This window comes from Zingiber officinale, chromosome 4A (genome assembly GCF_018446385.1).
Source record: "Zingiber officinale cultivar Zhangliang chromosome 4A, Zo_v1.1, whole genome shotgun sequence".
NCBI classification, from domain to species: Eukaryota; Viridiplantae; Streptophyta; class Magnoliopsida; order Zingiberales; family Zingiberaceae; genus Zingiber; species Zingiber officinale.
In genome coordinates this window covers 74,518,122-74,541,292 of record NC_055992.1, presented here as the reverse complement: position 1 = coordinate 74,541,292, position 23,171 = coordinate 74,518,122, and the positions used below count along the sequence as shown (strand labels likewise).

Here is a 23,171-nt window from a genome sequence, read left to right as displayed (position 1 = left end):
CCAAATGGAACTCGTCGATAAAGCTTTAACGTCTGATACTTAGTATTTTTTGTGCATAAATTTGGCTTTGAATTGAGTATTTTGTATCTCCTCATATGATGAATTTTTATTTTATCTTATATCTTATGAGTTGAGAATTATTTAAGTTTTGTTGTATTTTCTATATATTTCTTGTGAAATCCTATGTAATAATGGTATTTTATTTGTTTTACCAGGAATGGATTCCTTGGACTAAACGGATATGGATTGGGCCCGATCCATTAAATTGAGCTTTCCTCTTGAGCTAACCCATGTCAAACCTTCTCATCAAATCCCTAATTCTTCCTAAACCAAACCTAAACCAAATGCAAATCCCGGTTCAAACCATAGTATAAAACCCAAAAACAATCGTAGATGAACACTGGCTGTGCCTACTGTTCATCGTGCCAACGGCGATTTCTTCTCCGTGAGCGCGCGCGTATGCCCCCGATTCCAGTGAACGATCTCATCTTGAATTCCAGATCCATGGAGGAAGAGTAAGGAAGCTGCTGACCTAATTTCCTGATACTGGAGGTTAGCCAGAGATGTCTCAACGGCGAGCTTTGCTAGGATTCAGATCTTCATTTTCCGCCCCCTGTTTGAACGGTGTTGACAGTAGGAGATCATCAGCCATCATCGGGAAGCATTAGAGAGGTCTCTCTGGTGGTTCTTGACTCGACTCTAGCCGCCATCAGCGCCCCATCAGCAAGCAACTGCTGAGCACAGATTTGAATCGTAGATCCAGGTCTCAACGATTCAGCTTAGATCTGAACTTGTGCTTTGCTAGGGAGGTTTCTTTGGTCAAGATCAGCGAGTTTCATATCTGAACTCAGATCAGCTGCGTTCCTTTTCTGCCTTGCTGGGTTTCAAATTTGAGGTTTCAAATGAGGACTCTTGTGTGACGACAAGAGTTGTGATTCAAGAATTGGTTGTGATTGGAATTGGTTTAGATTTGATTTTGCATTTCATTACTGTTTTAGAATAGAACTTGAACTTACTTGTTGCAGATTTGAGCACATAGATTAGTTTCTGTCCAGATTTGATAAAGTAAATTCAGTAGATTCTGTTTAGTGCAATTCATTTCTATTCTTGTCTTGATACAGTAATTTCAGTGAGTTTCTGTTTCGTGCAATTAGTTTCCAATCTTTAGCAGTAAAGAGTAGTTGTTGTTTGATTGCAATTATTTTTACTTGCTTAGAATTACTTGAATCGTTTCAATTTTGAGTAGTTGACAATTTTAGAAAATTTCTTTGTTTTTACTCCACATCAGATTTTATTCATTAGTGCGTAACTCAAATTAGCCAATCTAGCTTAGGAATAAATGAATACCATAACACCTATTCTATTGAGAAAACTCCAAAAACAATCCTAAGTCTAAAACGAATATTCGTCTACTAGTTTCCTTGAGAGACTCGACCTTGGCTTTATACTGCAACAATCTGGAGTAGTTGAGAGTTTTCAAGATTAATTAATTTAGAGTTCATTCGTGACAACCAATAGGAACTTACCAAATTTTGGCACCGTTGCCGGGGAAGCTAGTAGAGTTTGTTTGTTTTTCGATTGTGCATAGTTTATTTTTTTTTCTTTGTTTTCATTTCCTTGATTTTAGTGTCTATCTACTTTTATTCTAACCGTTTATTTTTTGGTTGTATGACCAGGTCCTCGTGTGATAAGTTACTCGATCTTGATCCAGAGATTGAGAGAACCTTCAGAGCTTTGAGAATTCAAGAGAAAATATCAGAGGACTTAGAAAGTTCTTTAGCATCTTCAGATACCCCCATGGCTGATCATAGTAGAACAATGAAGGAGCTTGCATCTCCTGATGAGACTTTCAAGTATTCATGTATCACTTATCCAACTCTAGCTGGTGATATTGAGCTGAGATCAGGATTGATTCATTTGCTTCCAAAATATCAAGGATTTTTTGGAGAAGACCCAAACAGACATTTGCATGAATTCCATGTGGTTTGTTCAACCATGAAGCCACAAGGAATTTCAGAAGAGAATATCAAGCTAAGGGCTTTTCCATTTTCACTTACTGGAGTAGCAAAAGATTGGTTGTATTATTTGCCACAAAGATTTATTACTTCTTGGATTGACATGAAGAAGGCTTTCTTGGAGAAATTCTTTCCGGCCTCGAGGACTGCAACTATTAGGAAAAGCATCTGTGGGATTCAACAAGTGGTGGGAGAGACACTTTATGATTATTGGGAGAGATTCAACAAACTATGTTCAAGTTGTCCTCAACACCAAATCAGTGAGCAGTTGCTAGTCCAATACTTCTATGAGGGTTTGTTAGCTATGGACAGAAGTATGATAGATGCAGCGGTTGGAGGAGCTTTAGTGAACAAAACTACAGAGCAAGCAAGGGAACTGATTTCGAACATGGCTGAAAATTCACAGCAATTTGGAAGTAGAGCACTCACTACTAGAGGAGTTGGTGAAGTTCAAATGGTTTCTAATGAACAAAAAGAGATAAGGAACTCATTGATGGAATTAACATCATTGGTGAAACAATTGGCCTTGAACAATGCTACTCAATCTTCTATGGTTCCAAATGTGTAATTTCCATGTAAACAAAGTGTAGTTTGTAGCATTTGTTCGAGTCAAGATCACCTTTCAGAACTTTGTCCAAATCTCCATCAGGATGAATCTTTGGTAGCCTTCTCTAGAGCTCAATTCCAACAAAAACATGACCCTTATTCATCCACATACAATCCGGGGTGGAGAGATCATCCGAATTTGAAGTATGGGAATTCATTCTATCAACAACCATCTTCAAATCAACAATTCCAGCAACCTAATCAGTATTTCGAGCAATCTCAGCAGGGTTTCCAGCATTAAAATCAGCATGTCCAGCACCATTACCACCCTACAAATCAATTCCAGCAACAATTTCAGCCCTATCAGCAGTTTCAAAATCAGAATCAGCATTATCACTCCCAAAATCAGAATTTTCAGCAAGGGTAGAATTTTTCACAGCAAGCACTTCCAGCACCAACGAGGTTGAGTTTAACTCAAGGAGGTTTTAGTAATGCTTCTAATTCTGATTAACAGCAAGCTATATTGGAGGAATTAATGCAGCAAATTCTTCAGCAGCAACAAAATCAGCAAAGGACAAGCAGCAACAAAATCAGCAAAGGACAGATTCTACTCTTCAAAACTTAGAAAGGCAGATTGGGCAATTGACTTCTAGCATTAATCAGATTCAAGCTCAGGGATCGAGTTAATTGACATCTCAAACAACTTCGAATCCTAAAGGGAACGTTAGTGCATTAACTTTAAGGAGTGGGACAAAGGTTTCAGAATCTTCAAGAGGAGGAGCTGTTGCTGAAAATTTTCCAGAAATCCAGTCATCTAGTTCCAGCGATGAAGAATTTCCAGAAGTGCAGAATGTGCGAGTTTCAAGTTCTAATCCAATTCACATTGATCCATTGGGTTTGGAGCATTCACAAGGAGGTGGAAATTTGATGCCATAATTTTCCAGCAAATTTTGTCCAACTAAACATTTTCCAGCAGCAAGTCCAGATTCCAGCAAATCTGGAAATTCAGGAAATCAAAGTTTAGTTCAGAAAGATGTCGAGCCAAGTATCCCATTGCCTTTTCTTCAATGAAAAACTCAACCAAGGAGGGATGTAGAAGAGGAAAAAGCTAAGGAATTTCAAGAGCTTGTGAACCTATTTAGCAAGGTAGAGGCAAATGTTCCTTTACTCACAATGATCAAGCAAATTCCAAAATATGCAAAATTTTTGAAGGATCTTTGTGTGCACAAGAAGAAGTTGAAGGGGAATGAGCTGATTAGCATGGGTAAGAATGTGTCTGCACTTCTTCAAACGGTTCCTCAAAAATGCAAAGATCCTGGAGTGTTTACAGTTCCTTGCGAGATTGGGAGTAGTCTTTTTAAGGGTGCCATGCTGGATTTGGGAGCTTCAATTAATGTGATGCCAAAATCAGTTTTTCAGACATTAGGGATTGGACCATTACAACCTACAGAAGTAGTCATTCAGTTAGCTGACCGCAGTCAGACTCACCCAGCTGGAGTTATTGAAGATGTATTGGTGAAGGTGAGAGAACTTATCTTTCCTGCAGATTTTTATATCCTTGACATGGAGGGAGATTATCTATCCAGTAGATCTCCACTTATTCTAGGACAACCATTTTTGAAGACTGCAAGGACAAAGATTGATGTTTATGCGGCCACACTTTTTATGGAGATAGGAGACACAGTGGTCCAATTCAGAGAAGCATCCTAGAGAGGATCATTCTATTCTTAGTTTGGATATCTCAGAGGAGCTGGATAGTATAGAATTCTTCTCGGAATTTGATTCAGATTCAGATTTGGCAGAAGTTGAAAAAGGTGGTGTACCATCTACAGCTTTGGAGGATATTTTAGACTTGGTAATGGATGATGTGTCCTGTGGAGTATTTCCGAGTGAAAGAGATGATTTATGTGTAGGGGATTGCTTAGGAGAAGCTCTATCCCTAGGATCGCTCAAAGAAGAAGAAGTATGCGTAGGGGATTGCTTAGGAAGAGCATTACCCCTAGGATCGCCTTCTATTGATCAGACACAGAATGAGTTGAAGTCGTTGCCTTCACATTTAAAATATGCTTACTTAGGAGAGAATCAACAGTTTTCTGTCATCATAGCCCAGAATCTAAAACTAGAACAAGAAAGCAGATTATTAGAGATTCTGAGACAGCACAAGAAGGCCATTGGATGGACTTTAGCAGATATTTCTGGTATCAGTCCTTCTATTTGCATGCACAGGATTTACTTGGAGGAGGATGTGAAACTAGTGAGACAGCCCCAGAGGAGACTTAACCCACTGATCCTTGATGTAGTAAAGAAAGAGGTGACTAGACTTCTACAGGCAGGTATCATTTACCCTATTTCTGACAGTAAGTGGGTAAGTCCCATCCATGTGGTTCCAAAAAAATCAGGGGGACAGTTGTGGCTAATGAAGAGAATGAGTTAGTGCCCACCAGAGTGAAGAATTCTTAGAGAGTTTGTGTGGACTATAGGAAGTTGAACCAAGCAAGCAGAAAGGACCACTACCCCTGCCTTTTATTGATCAGATGTTGGAGAGACTGGCGGGGAAGTCACATTATTGCTTCCTTGATGGCTACACTGGATATTTTCATATTTGCATTGACCCAGAGGATCAGGAGAAGACTACCTTCACTTGTCCCTTCGGTACATTTGCGTACAGACGGATGCCATTTGGACTATGCAACGCTCCAAGAACCTTTCATCGATGCATGGTAAGTATTTTTGGCGATTTATTAGAGCATTGCATGGAAATTTTCATGGATGATTTTTCTGTATATGGTTCATCATTTGATGCATGTCTAGAAAATTTGTCTAGGGTTTTAGATAGATGCATTGAAACTGACTTGATACTTAATTTTGAAAAATGTCATTTTATGGTTGAGCATGGTATTGTTTTAGGGCATATAGTCTCCAGGAGAGGTATTGAGGTAGATCTTGCTAAAGTTAGTGTTATATCTTCTTTATCTTACCCCATATGCGTGCGGGATGTTCGAGCTTTTCTTGGCCATGCAGGATTCTACAGGAGGTTTATTAGGGACTTTAGTAAGATTGCTCTTCCACTGTCTCAGCTTCTTCAGAAAGATGTGGAGTTTCAGTTTGATCAGAGGTGCAAGGAAGCTTTTCAGAGATTGAAGGAGGCTTTGATTTCTGCACCTATCATCAGGCCACCGGATTGGACTTTACCATTTGAGCTTATGTGTGATGCTTCAAATTTTGCCATAGGGGCAGTACTTGCACAGAGAGTAAAGGGAGCACCGCATGTGATCTGTTATGCATCGAAGACCTTGGATTCAGCTCAAGAAAATTACACCACGATAGAAAAAGTGCTTCTTGCCATTGCTTTTGCTTTAGATAAATTTAGATCATATTTATTATGTTCTCATGTGGTTGTATTTTCTGATTATGCAGCTTTGAAGTTTCTCCTCAAGAAGCCAGATGCCAAGCCCAGATTGATTAGATGGATGCTTCTCCTCCAGGAGTTTGATTTGGAGATACGAGATAGGAGTGTTGGTTGCTACTCAGAAAACCTAATGGTTCCACTGTACAAAAATTTTATACAAAGGTCTGAACCTTTTCCTAGCTATCATGTGTTCTTTTAAATTAAACTCGGATCGCCTGCGGAACTTAACACATTTGATCCTAAGTTTAATTTATTTGTTCTTTTAGGTTTAGACTTGGATCTCTTGCGGAACTTAACACGTTCAATCCAAATCATTTAGGTTATTAATTTCATTAAATATTAATTTCCAAAATTAGCTTCCAGGACAGCATGACGAGGCACATGACCTTCTTGGATATGGGAACAACCACCACCGCCTAGACAAAGTCTTTTAAGGAAAGCTAATATTTAATTTCCTTAAATAACTTTAGGTCAACCAAAAAGAACAATCAAATCACAAGGAAAAGAAAAATAAAAGAACACAACATCGAAAACTAATTCGAAATACTAGAATCACATGCCTCTTGTATTTGGTATTTTTACATGGAGATAAAACTAACATGATGCGGAAAATAATATTAGTTATACCTTACTTAGTAGATAATGACCTCTTGATTTTCTACCGTATTTCTCTTCTAATCTCAGACGTTGTGTGGGCAACGATCTTCCGAGATGAGGACCACCTAGCACCTTCTTCTCTTTCCTTCAAGTTTCAGCCAAGCACAAAGCTTCCAAAGGATAAAGATCTTTTTCCACCAACCAAGCTCCAAGGGATGCAAGCTTTCTCTCCTTCTTCTCCAAGCTAAAATCCGGCCACCACTTGATCTCCAAGGAGGATGAGAGGATCGGCCACAAAGATGGAGAGAAGAGAAAGGGAAGAGGCCGGCCACACCAAGGAAGAAAAGAGGGAGAAAATAATAGAGGTTGTTCACCTTGAAGGCACCCAAAACCCCCTCTTTTTTAATCCTTTAGCCTTGGTAAATAAGGAAAATTTAATAAAAACTTCCTTAACTCTATTGCCATTGAAAAGGAAAATTTTAATTAATTAAAATTAAAATCCTTTTCTTAGTGTTTATGGCCGACCACACCAAGGAAGCAAACAAGGCAATTTTCAATCAACTAATTAAAATTTCTTATTTGTCTTCAGAAATTTTAAAAAATAAAATTTCCTTTTAAAATCCCTTCATGGTTGATAAAAAGAAATTTCTATAATTTTAATTTTTCAACATGTGAATAATTTACAAAGAAGAAAAATAAAATATCCTTCCAATCTACAAATAAGGAAATAGATTTAATCTCTTTCTTTAATCTTTTGTAGAAACTTATAAAAGAGATATTTTAATTTTTAATCTCTCCAATAAATTATATCTTCCACATAAGAAAAATTTAAAATTAAAATTCTTTTCTAATTTAATAGGGTCGGCCACCTAAGCTTGGGTTCAAGCTTAGCTTGGTTCTCAAGCTAGCTTGGCCGGACCCTACACCATGTGTATGAAGGTGGGTATAGTACTCTATAACTAAGAGGCTACGATAGGGACCGAGAGGAGGAATTGGTTTTGGTCTCCCGATAAAATTAAGCATCCCGTGTTCGCCCCGAACACACAACTTAATTTTATCAATAATAATTCATTCCACTAGAGAACTATTATTGAACTACCGCACCAATCCCAATTACATATTTGGGCTCCTTATTATGAGTGTGTTAATCTCCCCGTGTTTAAGATGTCGAATGTCCACTAATTAAGTGAGTTCTTGACAACTCGTTTAATTAATATCTTAGTCCAAGTAGTACCACTCAACCTTATCGTCGTGTCGGACTAAGTCCAGGGTTTATGTGACAATCCTTATGAGCTCCTCTTGGGGACATTATCAACCTAGATCACTAGGGTTCCTTTTATAATCAACAACACACTATAAGTGATATCGTTTCCCAACTTATCGGGCTTATTGATTTAGAACTAAATCTCACCCGTTGATAAATTAAAGAAATAAATATCGAATATATGTGCTTGTTATTATATTAGGATTAAGAGACACACTTCCATAATAAAGGTCTTTGTTCCTAATAAAGTATAAAAAGAACCTACCTAAATGGTCTACTCAATACACTCTAAGTGTCTTAGTGTAATTATATAGTCAAGATAAACTAATTCTAATTACACTACGACCTTCGATGGTTTGTTCTTTCCATTTCGTGGTCTCTTATAATTTATAAGTCGATAACATTATCTTACGTATGTGACACCATATTGCTATCTACAATATAAATTAATTGAACAACTACAATCAAATGTAGATAATTTGACGAATGTGATTCTTTATTGAAATAAATGTTTACAGCTTGAGCTTTCAAGATACACTCTAACAATCTCCGCTTATACTAACGACTAAGCTATCATATCTGCCATACATCCGATTCTCATCCCTCGCCGATCGAAGCTTTTGGGAAGGGCCTTGTGAAATGATCCGCCACGTTATCTCATCGATGTGCGACGACAACTTCTCCTCGCTTTACGATATCTCGTATCGGTACTTGCGCTTTATATGTTTACTTACCTTATGGGCTCGTGGTTCCTTCAGTTTGCAATATCACAATAAATTGTGATGATTTTGGGTAAACCAGGAATCACATCTAAGTCCATTAAAAGTTCTGAGGCTTCTTTGGCTGCCACATACTCGGCTTCCATGGTTGAGTCCGAAATGCATTGCTTAACACTCCTCCGCGATGGCTCCACCTCTAAAGTAAACACATGGCGATGTAGACTTCTTGTTGTCCTATCGATTGGAAATCAACTGTAACCCAGGAGCAAATCGTCGCTGTAAACTAGCGTATAATCTCTAGTCCTTCTCGGGTACTTTAATTATATGTTTCTTTAGAAAATGGCAAACCATTAAAATTGGCATTTGCCATAGATAAGACTACTCAGTGACATACATAAGACTAATCAGACAAGGATAAGACTACTCAGCCGGGGATAAGACTAGTCAGACAAGGGAAAACGAAAGAAAAAAACAGGGTTTCGAGTTATTTAGAAACCTTTCTTATGCTAAAACGAGCAAGGATTGTATCTATATATGAAGCTTGGGACGACACAACATTCTTTTCTTGCGATCCCTTATAACTTTGATCCCAAGAATGTGCGCAATCTCCCAAGTCCTTCATATCAAATTGTTTGGATAACCACACCCTTACGTCTAATACCTTGACATTGTTACCAATTAACAAAATATCATCTACGTATGACAAAAAACCACCACATTTCACACTTTGTATACAGGGCTCACTCATCCTTCGAATAAATCTATATGATTGGATTACTTCATTAAACGGGTGTTCCAAGACGCTTGCTTCATCCATAAATGGACCGATTGAGCTTGCACTAGATGCTCTTTGCTTTTTCAATGAACCCTTCGGTTGCTTCATATGGATGTTTCAAGAGTTCCATTAAGGAAAGTTGTCTTGACATCCGTTTACCAAATCTCATAATCCATGGCAATGAATAAGAGTATCCGGATAGACTTAAGCGTAGCTCTTTGGTGAAAAGGTCTCCTCATAATCGATTCCTCTTTCTGGGTGTACCCTTTCGCAACAAGCCTAGCTTTGAAGGTTTCTACCTTCCCGTCTATCCCTCTTTTCCTTTGTAGATCCACTTGCATCCGACGTCTTTTACACCATCGTGGTTCTACAAGCTCCTGCACCTTATTGAGTACATGACTACATTTCGTAATGCCTTTTGCCAGAGATCTGCGATCTATATCTTGGAGTGGTTCGTCGTATGTTCGGGGATCGGTTCATGCAGGGATCAAGTCCGAAGACTCTCCCAAAACATGAATCTCTCATGTTCCCTCACTCTCCCACTACTGACGAGGCACCGTGCGTGGTTGTGTATCGTGTGTGATACGTGTTGTAGTCTCACGTGGTACTTCGTCTTGTCGTTGGTACTAAAGTGAGCGTGTCCTCTCTAAGTTCTTCTATATGACTTTCTCTTGGGCATGATCCATTATATAGTCTTAAAAAGCGGGCATTGGTCTGCTAACAACGACCTTACGGTCTTTAGGACTATAAAATAAATCACCTTTCGTTCCTCTGGGATAACCCACAAACACGTGAACTTCATACGAGATTCTAACTTATCAAGATCTGGTTTCAGACACATATGTTGGACTACCCCAAATCTGAATATGTCTTAGCACTGGGTTTTCACCCGTTCCACAATTCTATGGGAGAAGATCTTGATTTAGAAGGTCTTAAGTTCAGAATGCTGCTTCAGTGTATCCCAAAAGAATTTGTAATTCAATAACTTATCATCGATCTAACCATCTCCATAAGAGTCCTATTCCTTCGTCTGCCACACCATTCTGTTGGGGAGTCGTCGATGATTGAATCTGACCTCCGATAAATAATTCCTAAACTCCTAAGAGATATTCGCCACCACGATCGGATCGTAGTGTCTTGATACTTTACCTAGCGTTTCTCCACATCTCTTTGAACTTATCAAACACTCGGACTTAGGTCGTTAGGTAAATATATCCAGTATCTTGAATAATTATCATAAAAGGGCAAAATATTCAAACCACCTCTCGCTGGATAGGCGTAGGACCACAAGAAAGAACCAATTCTAACACTTCTTTGGCTCTATACCCTTGGCCTTAAAAGGCCTCTTGGTTTTACCTTCAAGATTCATTGAGTTGGAAAATTTTCCAACTCTAATGAACCAAGAGTCCATACAAGCCTTTGAATCCTACTTAAGTTAATATGACCGAGCCTTAGATGTCGAAGATATGCTTGGTTCGTTTCGAAGGTTGTTTTCTCTTATTAGTGTTAGATGATGTGTTATAAATTTTCATATTTTGCTTTGTGAGAGAAATTAGATTTAAATTATCAAATTGTCGACTAATGCACGTAACGTATAATCACTTTTTCTCTTTATAACTCATTTGTTATTAAAGGAAAGAATATCCGTCCAACAGGTTTAAACTGAAATTAAATTCTTTAAAAGCGGAGTACATAAAGACAATTTCTTAAAACCAATCTTTTCTATCAAAAGATAAGTAGGCGTCTCCCATCGCAACAACCGCCACTTAAGTAGCATTGCCCGTATGAGCGGTTATCTCCCTTCGTATAATCGTCGGGTTTCACGGAATCCTGCGAAAGAATTGCAGACGTGATCGATGGCTCCGTGTCTACACACCAGTCTTGGTAGATAACACCGCTAAACATGTTTCAATAGAGCGTGAGATATACCTTTATTGTTTTGATTCTATGAGCGATCCAAGCCTTCGATACCGTTTGACGGATGAAGCACTTGCCCTTGGCTTCTTCACTCGACTTTGGGCCTGTACTCTGAGATTTATTCACCTTCTTTGTTGCTAACTTGTTTCTTCTTCTTCTTCTTTCCTTTCGGTTTAAGTAGAACCATTTGGTAGTGAATATGAGAATTGTGGAACAAACCTGCACGAAGTTACGTCGGTAGTTCCATGAAGAATATACCCTTTTATTCGTATTGTAATTCAGGACTCAAAACTTCTAAGTAGCGTTTAGAGGATCATATCGATCCGGGGTTCCCTATCAATTTCTCCTCCTTGTATTTCGTTCAGATAAGCTATCGTCTTTAGGATATGATCCTCGGGAGTACCCTCTTGCGTCGGTGATCGTCGTTATCTTTCTGTGGCTTCTTAGAGCCCCGATCCGGTGACGAGAGTTCCTTGAGATTGTTCATAATATCATTGGTAAATCTTGATGTTGATGTTGCGATACATTTGACATTAAAGCCAAATGTAACATCGTGCCATCTCATCATCTTTTACCCATTCCTATGATACTCGATCTCCTCTTGGGTAGATTCACCGTTGGGTATGTCGAGCGAGACTCCAAGGTCGATCTGAACTTATATCTTTCGGTTAGAGCGAATATCCGGTTCCTTTTCCATCATGTAGTTAGGACGATGAAGTCATTCTCTTTTAGTATGATGGCCATTGGGTTGAAAGTCGTCCTAAGAATCACAAATAACTTTTGTCGAACTCTAAATTTAGAATAATATTGATTCCTCGAATAATACTATTTTAAATTAACCACACCTTAAAACACCGTGAATTTTGTATGCCGCGATAGTGCGATACAAATTCAACATTTGTAAAAGGAGGTTTAACCCATTAATTTTATTATCTTGTCAACTAACTTTTTGAGAAATAAAATTAATAGTTGGTTTCCTTTGTCACACGAATAATAAGCGGTGACTCGATGGGAGGATCTTATTAGGCGTGCTGAGTGTATACCGTTACTTGATCTAAGTTCATTAATAAGATTGTGCCCCTTCCGGGAAGATCACACGCTCTTAATTAACTTCCTATAGTCATCCAAATGGAAGTTTAATCTAGTGATCCACAAACAAGCTCATCCGATATGGAGGAAGGTACTCAGAGCCAACGCGCAAGCTTGTTGCATCACATATGGACAGTGGAATTTATTTAAAATAAATCCCTCTCCCACTTAGTTATTTAAAGTGAGAATTTTGACTATGCTAGCCTACTTAACATGCATACTAACAAGCACACACGAATAAATAGAAAATTAATTTTCAACTATTATGGCTTTTATCTATTCTTATCCTCCGTGTCCACAACTAGTGCCGTCCATTTGCCACCGCCAGTCTAGTCGCGTCCATCTTGCTCCTTGTTGCGCCTCTGGTCCTCAAAAGGTTCCACCTTGCAAGATTCGATCCATGACATAAATAAAATTTACATTTTGATCCTATATTCCTCGAAGGAATGTACGTGTAAACTAGATCGAACATAAAATAAAATTTACATCCATCGATCCTATATTCCATAAAAGGAATGTACGTAAACTAGATCGAAAAATAAAATCCTAATAAAACTAAATACACGCGTTATTTTATAATACTGATCACGCACGATAAAATTCCTTGGCGTATCGAGGTCCATCACACACACAATGATATATAAGTCGTAATAGTTGGATCCAGTCCATCATGAAGTTAAACATCCTACTATTATCCCGCTTAAATTATGTATGTGCATAATTAAACTAATATCAAATACACATAGGCAAAACCCTAGCTCTGATACCAATTATTGGTTGCTACTCGGAAAACCTAATGGTTCCACTGTACAAAAATTTTATACAAAGGTCTGAACCTTTTCCTAGCTACCATGTGTTCTTTTAAATTAAACTTGGATCGCTTGCGGAACTTAACACGTTTGATCCTAAGTTTAATTTATTTGTTCTTTTAGGTTTAGACTTGGATCTCCTGCGGAACTTAACACGTTTAATCCAAATCACCTAGGTTATTAATTCCATTAAATATTAATTTCCAAACTTGGCTTCCAGGACTGCATGGCGAGGCACATGTCCTTCTTGGATATGGGAACAACCACCACCGCCTAGACAAAGCCTTTTAAGGAAAGCTAATATTTAATTTCCTTAAATAACTTTAGGTCAACCAAAAAGAACAATCAAATCATAAGGAAAAGAAAAATAAAAGAACACAACATCGAAAACTAATTCGAAATACTAGAATCGCATGTCTCTTATATTTGGTATTTTTACATAGAGATAAAACTAACATGATGCGGAAAACAATATTAGTTATACCTTACTTAGTAGATAATGACCTCTTGATCTTCTACCGTATTCCTCTTCTAATCTCGGACGTTGTGTGGGCAACGATCTTCCGAGACGAGGACCACCTAGTACCTTCTTCTCCTTCCTTCAAGTTTCGGCCAAGCACAAAACTTCCAAAGGATGAAGATCTTTTTCCACCAACCAAGCTCCAAGGGATGCAAGCTTTCTCTCCTTCTTCTCCAAGTTAAAATCTAGCCACCACTTGATCTCCAAGGAAGATGAGAGGTTCGGCCACAAAGATGGAGAGAAGAGAAAGGGAAGAGGCCGGCCACACCAAGGAAGAAAAGAGGGAGAAAATAATAGAGGTTGTTCACCTTGAAGGCACCCAAAACCCCCACTTTTATAATCCTTTAGCCTTGGCAAATAAGGAAAATTTAATAAAAACTTCCTTAACTCTATTTCCATTGAAAAGGAAAATTTTAATTAATTAAAATTAAAATCCTTTTCTTAGTGTTTATGGCCGGCCACACCAAGGAAGCAAACAAGGCAATTTTCAATCAACTAATTAAAATTCCTTATTTGTCTTCGAAAATTTTAAAAAATAAAATTTCCTTTTAAAATCCATTCATGGTTGATAAAAATAAATTTCTATAATTTTAATTTTTCAACATGTGAATAATTTACAAAGAAGAAAAATAAAATATCCTTCCAATCTACAAATAAGGAAATAGATTTAATCTCTTTCTTTAATCTTTTGTAGAAACTTATAAAAGAGATATTTTAATTTTTAATCTCTCTAATAAATTATATCTTCCACATAAGAAAAATTTAAAATTAAAATTCTTTTCTAATTTAATAGGGCCAGCCACATAAGCTTGGGTTCAAGCTAGGGCCGGCCACCCATGGACCAAGGTTTGACCGACCTTAGCTTGGTTCTCAAGCTAGCTTGGTCGGCCCCTACACCATGGGTATGAAGGTGGGTATAGTACTCTATAACTAAGAGGCTACGATAGGGACCGAGAGGAGGAATTGGTTTTGGTCTCCCGATAAAATTAAGCATCCCGTGTTCGCCCCGAACAGACAACTTAATTTTATCAATAATAATTCATTCCACTAGAGAACTATTATTGAACTACCGCACCAATCCCAAATTACATATTTGGGCTCCTTCTTATTATGAGTGTGTTAATCTCCCTGTGTTTAAAATGTCGAATGTCCACTAATTAAGTGAGTTACTGACAACTCATTTAATTAATATCTTAGTCCAAGAGTAGTACCACTCAACCTTATCGTCATGTCAGACTAAGTCCACCTGCAGGGTTTAACATGACAATCCTTATGAGCTCCTCTTGGGGACATTATCAACCTAGATCACTAGGACACAGTTTCTTTTTATAATCAACAACACACACTATAAGTGATATCATTTCCCATCTTATCGGGCTTATTGATTTATCGAACTAAATCTCACCCATTGATAAATTAAAGAAATAAATATCAAATATATGTGCTTGTTATTATATTAGGATTACGAGCACACACTTCCATAATAACTGAGCTCTTTGTTCATTTATAAAGTCAGTATAAAAGAAACAACCTCTAATGGTCCTACTCAATACACTCTAAGTGTACTAGTGTAATTATATAGTCAAGATAAACTAATTCCTAATTACACTACGACCTTCCAATGGTTTGTTCCTTTCCATTTTGGTCGTGAGCTACTGTTTATAATTTATAAGGTACTGATAACATTATCTTCTGTATGTGACACCACATACTATGTTATGTATAATATAAATTAATTTAACAATTACAATCAAACGTAGATAATTTGACCAAATGTGATTCTTTATTCAAAAAAATGTTTACAAAAGCTTAGGCTTTCAGTATACACTCTAACAAGGAGTGGAAAGGAGAATTTGGTTGCAGATCACTTGAGCAGAATTGAAGGAGACATGGACCATACGGCTATTGATGATGACTTTAGAGATGAGCAGCTCTTTCGGATGCATGGTGAGTTACCATGGTATGCGGATCTGGTAAATTTTTTGGTAGGTCATGTTTTTCCTGCACAATTTTCAAAGATTCAAAAGAATAAATTGAAAAGTGACTTAAAATATTATGTGTGGGATGATCCTTATTTGTGAAAATTTTGTAGTGATAAGATCATTAGGAGATGCATACCTGATGTAGAGTTTCAGTTTGTACTTGCATTTTGTCATTCATTTGAGGGGGCGTTTGGTTCTTTCCTAGGAGTAGGAATCGGAATGGGAATCATTGTATTGTGGAATGGGAATGGGTATGAGCATGAATATCACTCTTAAAAGCAATGTTTGGTTAGTTGCATATTTTCTATCGGAATAAATCAAAATTTCCCTTTTTACCCTTAAAGGAAAATAAGAGAAAAAATTAGATGTGAGAGAAAGATGAATGTGAGAGAAAAATATGATGAAAGAGAATGATGAGGGAGAAAGTCTGATGAGAGGGAAAGTGTGATGAGAAAGAATGAAGAGAGAGAAAGTGTGATAAGAGAAAAAGAGAAAAGAGAGTGTGATAGGAGAGATCATGATTAGAAGATGAGAGAGAAAATATGATGTGAGAGAAAGTATGATGGGAGAGGATGAAGAGAGAGAAAATGTAATGAGAAAAATGAGGGGAGAGAGTGTGATGAAAGAGAAAGTGTGATGAGGAAAAAAGAGAGCAGTGAGTGTGATGGGAGAGATTGAGGAGAGAGAAAGTATGATGAAAGAGAAAGTATGATGAGAGAGAAAGTGTGTTGAGGAAAAAAAAGAGGGAGTGTGACAAGAGAGATTGAGGAGAGAGAAAGTGTGATGAGGAAAAAAGAGAGCAGTGAGTGTGATGGGAGAGATTGAGGAGAGAGAAAGTATGATGAGAGAAAAAGAAGGAAGAGAGTGTGATGGAAGAGATTGAGGAGAGAGAAAGTATGATGAGAGAGAGTGTAATGAGAAAAAAAAGGAAAGAGAGTGTGATAGGAGAGATTAAGGAGAGAGAAAGTATGTGATAAAATGATGAGAGAGAAAATATGATGAGAGAGAACAAGGAGAGAAAAGTGATATGAAAGAATAAATAAATAAATAAATTTTGATATTTGGTATTAAGGGAGAAAATTTTAGTTTTAGGTCAAGGGTATTTTTGGAATAAGGAAATATTTTGATTGATGAAAATAGGGTAATGACTCATTGAAGGGGAGGTACATGAGAATGAGTTATTACCTAATTTCAAGGATTCATTCCCTTATTTGCATTCCTATTCCTATAATCCAAACATTAACAATGGTAATCAATGATTCTCATTCCCATTCTCCACTTCTATTCCCCTAAACCAAACACCCCCTAAGTGTGTGTGTGTGTGTGTGGGGGGGGGGGGGGGGGGGGGGCATTTTGGACCACAGAGGACTACTAGGAAAGTTTTGGAGTGTGGTTTATATTGGCCTACCCTTTTTCGTGATGCTTATGTATTTTGTAAATCATGTGACAGGTGTCAACGAACTGGGAACATAGGACCTAGGAATGAAATGTCTCAACATTTCATGCTATTTTGTGAGGTCTTTGATGTATGGGGTATTGATTTCATGGGTCCATTTCCTGTCTCTTTTGGATTTTTTATATATTTTGTTAGCAGTTGATTATGTTTCCAAATGGGTGGAGGCTATTTCCACCAGGACTGATGACTCTTCAGTTGTTGTTAGTTTTGTTAGGTCACATATTTTCTGCAGGTTTGGTGTGCCCAGGGCAATAATCAGTGATCAAGGGTCACATTTTTGTAACAGACGTATGAAGGCTATGTTGAGCAGATATGGGGTTTCACATAGAGTTTCCACTCCCTATCATCCCCAAACAAATGGACAAGCCGAGGTATCAAATAGAGAAGTGAAGTCAATTTTAGAAAAAACAGTGAGGCCTGACAAGAAAGATTGGAGTAAAAGATTGGATGACGCACTTTGGGCTTACAGGACAACTTTCAAAACTCCTATAGGGATGTCTCCATATAGGATGGTGTATGGTAAAACTTGTCATCTTCCAATGGAGATTGAACATAGAGCATTTTGGGCGATAAAAGCTTGTAATTTTGATGCTAGCACAGCCGGAGAAGAGAGGAAATTACAACTCCAAGAACTTGAAGAGATTAGATTAGAGGCATTTGAGAACTCACGGATCTACAAAGAAAAGACCAAGAATTTTCATGACAAGCACATTATAGGGAAGGAGTTCAAAATTGGTGACAAAGTGATTTTGTATAAGTCCCGGCTTAAATTGATGAAAGGCACATTGAAATCTCGTTGGGAAGGACCTTTTAGGGTAACTAACATTTTTCCCTATGGAGTCCTGGAAATAAAGGAGGAGTCTACTGATCGAAAATTCAAAGTGAATGGACATCGACTAAAGATATTTCATGAAGGAGCAAATGGGATGGTGATGCAAGAAATGAACAATACCGAGGCCATTTATTCAATGTGAAAGGGGAGTCTTGTTATTACTCATTATTTCTTGTCTTCGTAGATATACACGTCTTTACATCCTTGCATGAATAATTCTCTTTTTCAATTTAATAGTCTTTATGCTTTTTTAATAAATTCGGTTATTGTGAATAACATTTTCCCATTTGACAGTCGACATACTTCTTAGCTTTTGTAGTAGTAATTTTACTTTCACATATAATAATTCAAATTTTAGGAATCATTTCCCTGTAAAAACCATTGAATCAAATTTGGTAGTTTTGGATTAATAATTGGTCCCCCCCCCCCCCCCCCCCCGGTTACACTTCTTTATATCATTTAGAGGTTTTAAAACCAAGTTACATTTAAGCATGAAGTTTTAAGTCTTTGTTGCATGAATGAATTCTAGGATTACATGAGGTTGATATTTCGTGATGGGTTCTATGATTGAAGATATGAAATAATAACTTTTATTTGCCTAGTGAGATTTGAGCCTAATTGTGTGATGCACTTGTGGTTTTTGTAACTCTAGAACTTGCTCTAAATCTTTTCAATATACCACTTGATCAGAGATTGAATCATTTTAATGAAGGGTATTCCAACTCCTCACTTGCAATCACTAATTCTCTTTCATAAATCATCATATCATTTATCTTTTCTCTTGTTTTATTATTTTGGATGTGGTTACATAGGATGTTATGTGATGTTTTTATTTTGACTGAGACGAACAAAGATTCAAGTGTGGAGGAGATATTTAGTCTTTGATTGAGGTTGGTTGTTTGTCATGTGTCAATAATTGATGCATTTAATGTGAGAGTAGGAGTGTGGTGAATGTATGGATGGTTTTTAAGATGGTATGCTAAACTTAATCATCATTGGACTTTAATCATTTATAGAGCAAGTTCAGATAGTTTTGAATTCCGTAAATTGATACTATTATGGTCTTTTATGGAGTTAGAGAATCTGGCTGTGGCAGTGTGCAGGAATTTAGAAGTTGTTATTGCTGTGAACAGTGATTTTAGAAGTGGTTAAACATTCAAGTGCTAACAACATATTTCATTGAGAGTTTTGAGATGGGAAGTGACAATGGAATTCTGGGATCATTAACCACTACAAAGTCTGAAGTCAGTTCCTGAAAATAACAGCAACAGATATGATATCAGGGAGTGCAAAACAGGAAAGTCAGATGTAAAAAGAAATGAAGAAATTGTGCAGAAGAAAGAAAAATGAAGAGCTGAAGTTTGGTATCAAAGTGTATCAAGAATCAAATGCAACATTTTAATGATTAAGAGGCTAAAGGGAAGTCTTATAAGATGCAGAAACAAATGGTATTTCAGACTTTTCATGACCATTTTGAACTATAGAAATAGAAATGAAGAATTCCAAAACATTTTTGTGCATAAAAATAGTGGCTGTCTGGAATCCAATGAAGGCTAATCTAAAAAAAAATGGATCAAAGGGAAGCAATGCATAAACAAAAATAGAACTGCAGGAAAAGAAACAGAGAAATGAAAAATCTGTGCAGAATTGCAACTGCTGATGGTTGTCCAATGAAGTTGAGATATATTCAGTTTCAATTGATTCTTGAGTGCATAGGGAATGAAATGGGACAAGTAAGATCAGAGAAGAGAGAGAGCAAGGATGTTGGTCCTGAGATAGAAGCAGGTGCAGAGAATGTTTAACTAACTGTTATGTGTAGAAATGTGATATTTTAGATGGAAAGGATTGAAGAAGAAGAGAGTCTTTTGAAGGTTCAAGTTCAAACAAATTCGGAAAGGTAAAGAGCAGCTAAGCAGAATGCCCAGAATTCTGCTAATGGTCATTTCTGTGCCAATCTAGGGAACAAGTTGTAACAAGTCAGAATTGTTGAAACTTGTAATTCTGTGAAGTATGCATCAATAGTGATTTAAGAAGCTAGATGGAAAGGAAGTGAGAATTTTGGCAGCTAAATGATGTGTAGTTGACACAAAGTCAGAGGTGTTGTATGGAAATTCAGAAGTTGTACTAAACTGTGCTACATGATGTAGAGCTATTGGATTACTGCAAAATCATAACCCAGCTATTGTTTGAGTACGGTTAAATGATGATCTTGTTTCTCTATAACTTGCATGATTTGTAGACTGTGAATTAAATAGATACAGAAACAGAAACATATAGCTGAAAACTAGAATCTGAAATAATTCTGTAGTTTGGGTTTTATCCAAAACTGAAATGCTGGAAAATGCATTAAAGATAACAACTTGAAGGAACTGTGAAGTATTAAGTCGCTTGCAGGTTTTTAAGTCCAAGAGAATCTAAAGTATGAGACTAAATCTATAGTAGCAGATTTCAATGGCTTGGTCCAGAATTCTGAAATGTTGAAACTGAAACATTACTGATATCTGTTTCTGTTGTGAGTAATGAGTTTAGGGAATTGTTTAGAACATTTAAGTGTTCATATCTGACTTCTTAAACTACAAATTTTGTGGCAGCCAAACTCTATTGAATTCTTGCTGAATTAGAGTGGAAATGTAGAAATCTGTGGATGTAGAAATAAGGAAGCTGGAAATTATTGAGTATCAAATGGAGTATCAAAATCTAGTGGCAGATTTTAACCAATGAGAAACTCAAGTTAAGCTCCATATTGTGCTGGAACAAATGGTATATAGTTTTGTTTTTGTTGAATATGTAGATTTAAAAGGGAAGTGCTGATACTCCATTTGTCATGGAGTGAATTGGATGCAATGGATGAAAATTAGCATCACATAGCATTCTAATTCCATGTCTTCCATTTCTACTTTAACCTCTATTCTTTTACTTGCTTTTATAATTCTAATACTTCCATTTGCATTTGCTTTTGCTTCCGCTTATACTTTTAATGAACCTTCATAAGGATGTATTTTGATATTTGTGATGGAGGTGAGAATTAGATGAAGAGCAAGCATATGGTAGTGCTTTTGCCATAAGTAGCTTGAGTGATCTCTACCATTACATGAAATTGAAATTAGGATGAGAGCCATTGAAAAATACCATGTGAGAATTAGTTGTGTTATTATTTTCATTTTATTCATGATGGATGAAATCATTGAGTGATTAACCAAAGTAAGAATGGAGTTCATGATTGCTTGAGTCTTTGGAACTTCATAATTTTAGGTGACTTCTTTTTACTATCTTCTAAATATGATTAAGGAAGGTAAAGGGGGGTGCGACCTAAGTGGTTTCTTTAGTTTGTTCACTTGCCCAGGATGAGCAAAAAGATTAAGTGTGGGGGAGTTGATACTTAGCATTTTTTGTGCATAAATTTGGCTCTTGAATTGAGTATTTTGCATCTCCTCATATGATGAATTTTTATTTTATCTTATATCTTATGAGTTGAGAATTATTTAGAGCTTTGTTGCATTTTCTATATATTTCTTGTGGAATCCTATCTAATAATGGTATTTTATTTGTTTTGCAAGGAATGGATTCCTTGGACTAAACGGATATGGATTGGGCCCGATCCATTAAATTGAACTTTCCTCTTGAGCTAACCCATGTCAAACCTTCTCACCAAATCCCTAATTCCTCCTTAAACCAAACCTAAACCAAATGCAAATCCTGGTTCAAACCATGGTATAAAACCCAAAAAAATCGTGGATGAACAGTGGTTGCGCTATTGTTCATCATGCCAACGGCGATTTCTTCTCCGCGAGTGCACGCGTATGCCCCCGATTCCAGTGAACGATCTCATCTTGAATTCCAGATCCATGGAGGAAGAGTAAGGAAGCTGCTGACCTAATTTCCTGATGCTGGAGGTTAGCCAGAGAGGTCTCGACGACGAGCTTTGCTAGGATTCAGATCTTCATTTTCCGCCCCTGTTTGAATGGTGTTGACAGTAGGAGATCATCAGCCATCATCGGGAAGCATTAGAGAGGTCTCTCTGGTGGTTCTTGACTCGAATCCAGCCGCCATCAGTGTCCTATCAGCAAGCAACTACTGAGCATAGATTTGAATCGTAGATCTAGGTCTCAACGATTCAGCTTAGATCTGAACTTGTGCTTTGCCAGGGAGGTTTCTTTGGTCAAGATCAGCGAGTTTCAGATCTGAACTCAGATCAGCTGCGTTCCTTTTCTGCCTTGCTAGGTTTCAAATTTGAGGTTTCAAATGAGGACTCTTGTGTGATGACAAGAGTTGTGATTCAAGAATTGGTTGTGATTGGAATTGGTTTAGATTTGATTTTGCATTTCATTACTATTTTAGAATAGAACTTGAACTTACTTGTTGCATATTTGAGCACATAGATTAGTTTCTGTCCAAATTTGATAAAGTAAATTCAGTAGATTCTGTTTAGTGCAATTCGTTTCTGTTCTTTGTTTCAGTGAAGCAATTAGTTTCCAATCTTTAGCAATAAAGAGTAGTTGTTGTTTGATTGCAATTGTTTTTGCTTGCTTAGAATTACTTGAATCGTTTCAATTTTGAGTAGTTGACAATTTTAGAAAATTGCTTTGTTTTTACTCCACTTCAGATTTTATTCATTAGTGCGTAACTCAAATTAGCCAATCTAGCTTAGGAATAAATGAATACCATAACACCTATTCTATTGAGAAAACTCCAAAAACAATCCTAAGTCTAAAACGAATATTCGTCTACTAGTTTCCTTGAGAGACTCGACCTTGGCTTTATACTGCAACAATCTGGAGTAGTTGAGAGTTTTCAAGATTAATTAATTTGGAGTTCATTCGTGACAACCAATAGGAAATTACCAAATTTTATCATACTTTGCATTTTGTTAGTACATAGCATTTTCATTTTGAATAAAAGTCTCCATGGGAATTTTCTAAATAATATTTTTAAGATGGTAAAAGTCTTTTAAATTTGATCATCAATTTTAGGTCACTTGACATGATTGGATGCTTTACTTATATGATATTGGTTAGTTTGGTGGTAGAGTCTAATTTGATTGATTAAGCTTGATTGCATGAAAATTACCTAGAGATGACTACTTTAAGCCTAATCACTATTATATTTTTGTGTGACATGTACTTACGACAATTGAAACTCTAGAACTTGCTTAGTTTCTTTTCAAAGTCACAATAGCATTTGTGTGCATGGAAATTGAGGATTTTGTCAATCTTATTCCCCTTCATACTTTCCAATTCCTTT

The 23,171-nt window shown here is 37.0% G+C and overlaps 1 protein-coding gene across 9 annotated transcripts; it reads left to right on the top strand.

Moving 5' to 3' along the window:
* The first annotated feature begins 414 nt into the window (after positions 1–414).
* Positions 415–22,373, top strand: LOC121969995. Of its 9 annotated transcripts, none has more exons than XR_006108778.1 (6): positions 415–763; positions 1,677–5,281; positions 5,583–5,893; positions 5,979–6,132; positions 15,524–15,645; positions 21,488–22,373. XR_006108778.1 is itself a non-coding variant. In XM_042520383.1 (5 exons), exon 1 carries the CDS (start codon positions 1,669–1,671, stop codon positions 2,581–2,583), a length of 915 nt encoding a protein of 304 aa, XP_042376317.1. In that variant the 5' UTR covers positions 415–1,668; the 3' UTR covers positions 2,584–5,281; positions 5,639–5,893; positions 5,979–6,132; positions 15,524–15,645; positions 21,488–22,373. The 9 variants fall into 9 exon arrangements, 6 of the variants coding, with proteins under 6 accessions (XP_042376317.1, XP_042376315.1, XP_042376316.1 ...); XR_006108777.1 differs by having other exon boundaries at positions 415–895; XR_006108776.1 differs by having other exon boundaries at positions 415–946.
* Positions 22,374–23,171: the final 798 nt, after the last annotated feature.